Below are 9,501 nucleotides of genomic sequence, written 5' to 3' on the forward strand. Positions count from 1 at the left end.
AGATAAGGGATGGCGGATAAAAGATTTGTAATAACTGTTGCTCCTCAGAAAGATATTTGTCCTCAAGGTAAAACATATCCTATAAAAGCAGTTCCTATTACGACAAATAAAATTAATATTCCAATTGATCAAGTAGGGATATATAAATAAGAGTTATAATACAGCCCTCGTCCAATGTGAGCATAGATACAAATAAAAAAAAATGAAGCACCGTTTGCATGTAAGGTTCGTAATAATCAACCATAATTAACATCTCGACAGATGTGATTAACTCTGTTAAAGGCTATTTCAATATTTGCTGTATAATGTATAGCTAGGAATAGTCCAGTTAAAATTTGAATAATTAAACATAATCCAAGTAATGAGCCAAAGTTTCATCAGGCAGAAATATTAATAGGAGCAGGTAAGTCTACTAGCGCATTGTTTATAATTTTAAATAAGGGATGGTGGGATCGTAGTGGTTTATTCATTTGTTTAAATATTAGCACGTAAAGGTCCTGAATTAAAATTTGTAATTTTTACAATAATAATAAGAGTTAATAATAAATATAAAACTATTATTAATATAATCAGATTTATGGGAAAATTATATAATTTATTTAAATTTAAATAATTTTCTTTAAATAAAAATTTTAAGTTAAAAAATTCACTTATTTCTGTATTATTAATAAAAAATATAATGATTGATTTATCTATAATTATTATTATAATTATTATTATTCTTAAAATGGATCTAATAATAATTAAAATTTTAGAGGAAAAAGAGAATATTTCATTTGAAGCTAAGGAAGTAACATAAATAAATAGAATTAATATTCCTCCTAGAAATGTTAAAAATAGAATATAAGAAAATCAGAATGTTTTTATTATTAATCCAATAATGCAGGCAATTAAAGTAGTTTGAATAAGTAATATCAATCCTATAGCTAATGGATGATTTATAAATATAAAAATAATTGTTGTTAGGATACTTATTAAAGAAAATGATAAACTTAATATATCAGAAAATAGTTTATGTAAAATATTAATTTTGGAGATTAATGAAAAGAGGTTTCTTTTTTCTGAAGTTTTAAAAAAATTATTTTAATTTTGATTTACAAGACCAATGTTTTTTTTAAACTATTAAAACTAATGAATATATATTATTGATTATTACCTTGAATCTTATTTATTTGTGGGATAATAGTTTTTGTTTCTAATCAAAAACATTTATTGTCAATATTATTAAGTTTAGAATTTATTGTTTTAAGATTATTTATTTATTTATTAATATATTTAAGAGTTTTAGATTATGAGGGCTATTTCAGTATAGTTTTTTTAACTTTTTGTGTTTGTGAGGGAGTTTTAGGTTTATCTATATTAGTTTTATTAGTTCGTTCACATGGAAATGATTATTTTCAATCAATTAATATTTTATAATGTTAAAATTATTATTATTTATATTATTTTTAATACCTTTATGTTTAAATAAAAAATTATATTGACTGGTACAATATTTATTATTTTTTAGATTTTTTTTATTTATATTAGATAGAATAAAAAGATTTCATTGAATAAAGTTAAGTTATTATTTTGGAGTGGATTTTTTATCTTACGGATTAATTTTATTAAGAATTTGAATTACAGGGTTAATAATAATAGCAAGAGAAAAAGTTTATTTATTAAATAAACAAGAAAAATTATTTATATTTATATTAATAATTTTATTATTATTATTATTATTAACTTTTTCAACAATAAATATTTTTATATTTTATTTATTTTTTGAAGGGTCTTTAATTCCAACTTTATTTTTAGTTTTAGGGTGAGGGTATCAGCCAGAGCGACTGCAGGCTGGGATTTATTTATTATTTTATACATTATTGGCTTCTTTACCTTTATTATTGAGTATTTTTTACTTATATATAAATTTTAATTCATTAGATTATTTTTTTTATAATATTAGAGATATATTTAATGTTTATATTTATTTAAGATTAATTTTAGCTTTTTTAGTTAAAATACCTATATTTTTAGTACATTTATGATTACCAAAAGCTCATGTTGAAGCTCCAATTGCAGGATCTATAATTTTAGCTGGGGTATTATTAAAATTAGGGGGTTATGGATTAATTCGAATATTTATGATTATTCAATATTTAAGCGTACAATTAAATTTTTTATTAATAAGAATTAGATTAGTCGGGGGTAGATTGGTATGTTTTTTATGTTTATGTCAGACTGATATAAAATCTTTAATTGCGTATTCTTCTGTTGTTCATATGGGGATTGTAATCGGGGGAATTTTGACAATAACGTATTGAGGATATGCTGGGGCTTATGGGTTAATAATTGCTCATGGTTTATGTTCTTCAGGGATATTTTGTTTAGCAAATATTGTTTATGAACGATCCGGTAGACGAAGATTATTAATTAATCGAGGGTTATTGACTTTAATACCAAGACTTACTTTATGATGATTTTTAATAAGATCAATAAATATAGCAGCTCCGCCATCATTAAATTTATTAAGAGAAATTAGATTATTAAACAGAATTGTTATATGATCTTGAGTAAGAATATTAAGATTATTTTTTATTTCTTTTTTAGGGGCTGCATATACTTTATATTTATATGCATATAGTCAGCATGGTAAATTTATAATTTATTATGGAATATCTGTTAGAGTAGTTCGTGAATATTTGTTATTATTTTTACATTGATTACCTTTAAATTTATTAATTTTTAAAGTAGATTATTTTTTTTTAATATATTTAAATAGTTTAAAAAAAATTCTGATTTGTGGTATCAGAGATATACAGATGTATTTTAAATCATAAAATTTATTTCAATTTGTTCAATTAGTTTTTTATTATTATTTACAGTAAGATTAACATTATTTTACTATTCTTTAATATTATTGAATTATGATTATTCTTATTTTATTGAATGAGAAATTATTAATTTGGGAAGATTAAATATTGTTATAACATTAATTTTAGATTGAATAAGATTAATATTTATATCTTTTGTTTTGTTAATCTCTAGATTAGTAATTTTTTATAGAAAGGATTATATAGGAGAGGATAAAAATATTAATCGATTTATTATTTTAGTATTAATATTTGTTTGTTCAATAATATTATTAATTATTAGACCTAATTTAGTTTCTATTTTACTAGGGTGAGATGGGCTTGGGTTAGTTTCATATTGTTTAGTTATTTATTTTCAAAATGTAAAATCGTATAATGCAGGTATATTAACTGCGTTATCGAATCGTTTAGGTGACGTAGCTTTTTTATTAGCAATTGCTTGAATATTAAATTATGGAAGATGAAATTATATTTATTATTTAGATATAATAAATAAAGATATAGAAATATTTATTATTGGGGGTTTAATTATATTAGCAGCAATAACAAAAAGAGCTCAAATTCCTTTTTCTTCCTGGTTACCTGCGGCTATAGCAGCCCCGACTCCGGTATCAGCTTTAGTTCATTCATCAACTTTAGTAACTGCTGGGGTATATTTATTAATTCGTTTTAGAAATTTATTATTAAGTTTATCTGTAAGAAAAATTTTGTTATTAATCTCTGGTTTAACAATATTTATAGCGGGGTTAGGGGCAAATTATGAATTTGATTTAAAAAAAATTATTGCATTATCAACTTTAAGACAATTAGGGTTAATAATAAGAATTTTATCATTTGGTTATATAAAATTAGCTTTTTTTCATTTATTAACACATGCCTTATTTAAGGCTTTACTATTTATATGTGCAGGAGCAATTATTCATAATATAATTAATAATCAAGATATTCGATTTATAGGGTGTTTAAGAGGTTTAATGCCTATAACTGTGATATGTATAAGAGTAGCTAATTTAGCTTTATGTGGAATACCTTTTTTAGCAGGATTTTATTCTAAGGATTTAATTTTAGAAATTGTTTATAGTAATGTATTTAATTTAAGAGTTTTTATATTATTTGTGGTATCTACAGGATTAACTGTTATATATTCATTTCGTTTAGTGTTTTATGCATTAACTGGAATAATAAATATTTTTTCTTATCATCCAATAAATGATAGAAGCTGGGTTATATTAAAAAGAATAACAGGATTATTGGTAATAGCTGTTATTGGGGGAAGCATATTAATATGAGTAATATTTCCCACCCCTTATATGATTTGTCTTCCATCTTCTTTGAAAATATTAACATTAGAGATTTGTATTTTAGGAGGTCTTTTAGGATATTTAATTTCTAATGTTAGTTTATTTTTTTTTAATAAGGCTTTTATTTACTTCAAAATAAGATGGTTTTTAGGGTCTATATGGTTTATACCAACATTATCAACATTAGGTATAATTTTTTATCCATTAAAATTAGGGTATTACTTAATCAAAAATTTAGATCAAGGATGGAGAGAATATTTTGGTGGCCAAAATCTATATAAATTAGCAGTTATAAATTCCTCTATAATTGAAAAAATACAAAATAATTATTTAAAAATTTATTTATTATTAATATTTATTTGATTTTTAGTATTATTTTTTATTTTATTAATTATTAATTAGTATATTATTCAGATAGCTTAAATAAGAGCATAATATTGAAGCTATTAAGGTGATTTATAAATCTTTGAATATTTTAATAATTAAATTTAGTAATTTATAAAACAAATGTTTATTTTTATAATGAAAATATAATGTTTTATTTTAAACTATATAAATAAAGAAATAAATGGAGTTTAACCATTAAAGTAAAAAGTTAGCAGCTTTTTCTTGAACACCATTTCTTTTCTTTTAATTGGAATCTTATTCAATGATATCATTAACAGTGATATACCTCTTTTTGGTTTCAATTAATAATTAATAATTGTTATTTATTAATTGGATTGGGTTATATAAGGATTTAAATAAATCAATCTTTTAGGTCGAAACTAACTGCATAATTGCTTCTTATATTAAGGGCAATTGGATTCAATACTTTTTAAATGCAAATTAAATGTTATAATTAACTATACCCCTAATTAAACAGTTCAATTTAAGGCTCCTTGATATCATTCATGAAATAAGCCAATAATTAAAATTAATAAGAAAATAATTCTTGTTCATATTCAAATAGAAATGTTAGAAATTTTAAAAGATAAAATTATAGGGAGAAGCAAGGCAATTTCAATATCAAAAATTAAAAAAATAATTCCAATTAAGTAAAATTGAAGAGAAAAGGGAAGTCGAGAGTTAACTTTTGGGTCAAATCCACATTCAAATGGAGAATTCTTTTCTCGATCAATAATTGTTTTTTTAGAAAGAATAGAGGCTAAGCCTATTACAACAAAACTAATTAAAAAGACAATAGAAGTAATTATTAATAAAGAGAAAATTATTTATACTAAATTTATTTAGACTATTTGATTGGAAGTCAATTATACTTATTATATTATATAAATAAATTAATTACCTCATCAATAAATAGATACATATAAAAATAATCAAACAATATCAACAAAATGTCAATATCAGGCTGCAGCTTCAAATCCAAAATGATGAGACGAGGAGTAGTGATTTTGTAGATGTCGAATTAAACAAATAATTAAAAAAGTGGTTCCAATTAAGACATGGAGTCCGTGAAACCCTGTAGCTACAAAAAAGGTTGATCCATAAACATTATCGGCGATAGTAAATGATGCCTCAATATATTCATAGGCTTGAAGAATTGTAAAGTAAATTCCTAAAATAATAGTAAAAAAAAGACCTTGAGAAGCTTGGGAATGATTTTTTTCAATTAAGCTATGATGAGCTCATGTAACAGTAACCCCTGAAGCTAAGAGAATAGCTGTATTTAATAGTGGAATTTGGAATGGGTTAAAAGGATAAATTCCTGTTGGAGGCCATTCTGCTCCTAATTCAATATTAGGGGATAATCTTCTATGAAAAAATGCTCAAAAAAATGAAATGAAAAAAAATACTTCAGAAATAATAAATAAAATTATTCCTCAACGTAATCCAAAAGTAACAGGTATAGAATGAAGACCTTGAAATGTTCCTTCACGGGAGATATCTCGTCATCATTGATATATAGTTATTAAAGTAATAATAATTCCTAGGAATAGTAATGTTATATTATATTGATGGAATCATATAACTAATCCTGAAACTAACGTTATTGCTCCAATAGCCCCTGTTAAAGGTCAAGGGCTATAATCTACAAGATGGTAGGGATGATTTGAGTGTGTTGACATTAAATCACTTCTCTAGAGTATAATGTACTTAAAACTGCGAAAACATAAGATTGAATTATTGCTACAGCGGATTCAAGGACTAGAAGAGCAATTTGTGTAATTAGTAATAGTGAAATTAAATAATAGGATATAGAAGGGCCTGTGTTTCCTAATAAAGTTATCAATAAATGTCCTGCAATTATATTTGCTATTAATCGAACTGCTAATGTACCTGGGCGAATAATATTTCTGATTGATTCAATAACTACTATAAACGGCATAAGAACTGAAGGAGTTCCTTGAGGGACAAGATGAGCAAATATATGTTGTATGTGATTAATTCATCCAAATAATATAAAACTTAATCAGAGAGGAAGGGCTAATGTTAAAGTTAAAGTTAAGTGACTTGTAGATGTAAAAATGTAAGGGAATAATCCTAAGAAATTATTGAATAAAATAATAGAGAATAATGAGATAAATAAGAATGTTCTTCCTTGATGTTTATTTTCTCCTAATAAGGTATTAAATTCATTATTTAGAGTTAAAGTGATTTTATTTCATAAAATATGAAATCGAGAAGGAATAAATCAAAAAGTAATAGGAATAAATAAAACTCCTAAAATCGTACTAATTCAGTTTAATGAGAAATTTATAATAGTTGTAGATGGATCAAAAACAGAAAATAAATTTCTTATCATTTTCAATTTATAGAAGACTTATTTAGTTTAGATAAAGATTCTGATTTTTTTCTTGAAGGAAGAAATGAAAAATAGTTAATAATATTAAAAAATAGATAAATTACAAGAAAAAATAAGAATAATCTTAGTCATATAAGAGGTGCTATTTGTGGAATTAAAAAATATCTTTATAGATAATTTTAGTTTGACAAGCTAATGTTATGGGTTTAACTAATTTTTTAAAAAAATCATTAGAAGTAATTGCTAATTTACTATATTGTGGTTTAAGAGACCATTACTTGCTTTAAGTTATCTAATGATTTTTAAATATTATTTTTAATTCATTGAATAAAATTTTTTGATGTTGTTGATTCAATTACAATAGGTATAAATCTATGGTTAGCTCCACAAATTTCTGAACATTGGCCATAATAAAGACCAGGGCGATATATATAAAAGTTAGTTTGATTTAATCGTCCTGGTGAGGCATCAACCTTTACTCCTAGAGCTGGGATTGTTCATGAATGAAGAACATCAGTTGCTGAAATAATAATTCGAATTTGAGATTTTAATGGTAAAACAATTCGATTATCAACATCTAATAGACGAAAATTATTAGAAGATATTTCATTTATTGGAATTATATAAGAATCAAATTCTAAGTTTGTAAAATCTGAATATTCGTAGCTTCAGTATCATTGATGTCCAATAGATTTTAATGTAATTGAGGGATTATTAATTTCATCAAGTAAGTATAAAAGTCGTAAAGAAGGAAAGGCAATAAATAAAAGTACAATAGCTGGTATAATTGTTCAGATAATTTCAATTATTTGTCCTGAGAGTAAAAATCGATTAGTATAATGATTAAAAAATAATATAAATATTAAATAACTAATTAGAACAGTAATTATAATTAAGATTAATAATGTATGATCATGAAAAAAGATTAATTGTTCTATTAGAGGAGAAGCACTATCTTGTAAGTTAAGATTTGATCATGTTGCCATTATTCTAATAAAAGAATAATCTTTATATATGAAGCTTAAATTCATTGCACTAGTCTGCCATATTAGAAGTTATATAAAAGAGGAAGTTCAGCATAAGAATGTTCAGCTGGAGGAATATTTTGATATCATTCAATAGAAGAGTTTAATTGAATAGGGAAAATAATTTGGTTATAAGATGTTATACTATTTCAAATAATATAAATAAAAAATAAAATTCCTACAAGAGAAATTGAAGATCCAATAGTAGATACCACATTTCATGCAGTATAAGCATCTGGATAATCAGAGTATCGACGAGGTATTCCAGCTAGACCTAAAAAATGTTGAGGGAAGAAAGTTAAATTAACTCCTAAAAATATAATAGAGAATTGAATTTTTAGAAGGTATGAGTTTAATGTTAATCCAGAAAATAAAGGGTATCAATGGACAAATCCTCCTATAATTGCAAATACAGCTCCTATAGATAAAACATAGTGAAAATGGGCTACAACATAATAAGTATCATGAAGAATAATGTCTACAGAGGAATTAGCAAGAATAACTCCTGTTAGTCCTCCTACTGTAAATAAAAAAATAAACCCAAGAGTTCATAATAATGATGGAGAATAGGTTAATTGATATCCATGAATAGTTGCTAATCAACTAAAAATTTTGATTCCAGTAGGAACTGCAATAATTATAGTAGCAGAGGTGAAATATGCTCGTGTATCAACATCTATTCCAACAGTAAATATATGATGGGCTCAAACAATGAATCCTAATAATCCAATAGCTAGTATTGCATAAATTATTCCTAAAGTACCAAAGGTTTCCTTTTTTCCACTTTCATTTCTAATAATATGAGAAATTATTCCAAATCCTGGTAGAATTAAAATATAAACTTCTGGATGTCCAAAAAATCAAAATAAATGTTGATATAAAAATTGGATCTCCTCCTCCTGCAGGATCAAAGAATGAAGTATTGAGATTTCGATCAGTTAGAAGTATAGTAATAGCCCCCGCAAGAACGGGAAGAGAGAGAAGAAGGAGAACAGCTGTAATTACTACAGATCAAGCAAATAATGGCATTCGATCTAGAGTAATCCCTGTGGCTCGTATATTAATAATAGTTGTAATAAAATTTACTGCTCCTAAAATTGATGAAATACCAGCTAAATGTAAAGAGAAAATTGCTAAATCAACAGAGGCTCCCCCATGAGCAATATTTCTTGAAAGAGGGGGATAAACAGTTCATCCTGTTCCTGCCCCAGTTTCAACTATTCTTCTTGTTAATAATAGAGTTAATGAAGGGGGTAATAGTCAAAAACTTATATTATTTATTCGAGGAAAAGCTATGTCAGGGGCACCTAATATTAGAGGGACAAGTCAGTTACCAAATCCCCCAATTATAATAGGCATAACTATAAAAAAAATTATTACAAATGCATGAGCTGTTACAATTACATTATAAATTTGATCATCGCCAATTAAAGCTCCAGGATGGCCGAGTTCTGCTCGAATTAAGATTCTTAAGGATGTACCTACTATCCCTGCTCAGGCTCCAAAAATAAAATATAAGGTTCCAATATCTTTATGGTTTGTAGAAAATAATCATTGTCGCGATTAAATGGCTGAAG

The 9,501-nt window shown here is 24.9% G+C and overlaps 5 protein-coding genes across 5 annotated transcripts; 2 read left to right on the forward strand and 3 right to left on the reverse strand.

The window, feature by feature from the left end:
• Positions 1 to 9: 9 nt before the first annotated feature.
• LOC129809036 (NADH-ubiquinone oxidoreductase chain 4-like) lies at positions 10 to 4,562 on the forward strand. Its single transcript, XM_055858893.1, is given in 2 exon segments — positions 10 to 132; positions 1,560 to 4,562. Coding segments are annotated over 2 exon segments (1,266 nt in total). The 3' UTR covers positions 2,703 to 4,562.
• Positions 2,813 to 4,562, forward strand: LOC129809032 (NADH-ubiquinone oxidoreductase chain 5-like; the record flags this gene model as incomplete). Its single annotated transcript, XM_055858889.1, is given in 1 exon segment — positions 2,813 to 4,562. A coding segment is annotated over 1 exon segment (1,704 nt), but the record flags the coding sequence as incomplete, so codon positions are not given.
• Positions 4,563 to 5,429: 867 nt separating this feature from the next.
• Positions 5,430 to 6,222, reverse strand: LOC129809033 (cytochrome c oxidase subunit 3-like). Its single transcript, XM_055858890.1, is given in 1 exon segment — positions 5,430 to 6,222. A coding segment is annotated over 1 exon segment (777 nt). The 3' UTR covers positions 5,430 to 5,445.
• A 975-nt stretch (positions 6,223 to 7,197) lies between these two features.
• LOC129809034 (cytochrome c oxidase subunit 2-like) lies at positions 7,198 to 7,930 on the reverse strand. The gene is given in 1 exon segment (XM_055858891.1): positions 7,198 to 7,930. A coding segment is annotated over 1 exon segment (711 nt). The 3' UTR covers positions 7,198 to 7,219.
• Positions 7,931 to 7,952: 22 nt separating this feature from the next.
• On the reverse strand, positions 7,953 to 9,487 carry LOC129809037 (cytochrome c oxidase subunit 1-like; the record flags this gene model as incomplete). Its single annotated transcript, XM_055858894.1, is given in 2 exon segments — positions 7,953 to 8,805; positions 8,807 to 9,487. Coding segments are annotated over 2 exon segments (702 nt in total), but the record flags the coding sequence as incomplete, so codon positions are not given.
• Between the last annotated feature and the right edge of the window lie 14 nt (positions 9,488 to 9,501).

Source organism: Phlebotomus papatasi, unplaced genomic scaffold, assembly GCF_024763615.1.
Source record: "Phlebotomus papatasi isolate M1 unplaced genomic scaffold, Ppap_2.1 HiC_scaffold_250, whole genome shotgun sequence".
In the NCBI taxonomy this organism is placed as follows: Eukaryota; Metazoa; Arthropoda; class Insecta; order Diptera; family Psychodidae; genus Phlebotomus; species Phlebotomus papatasi.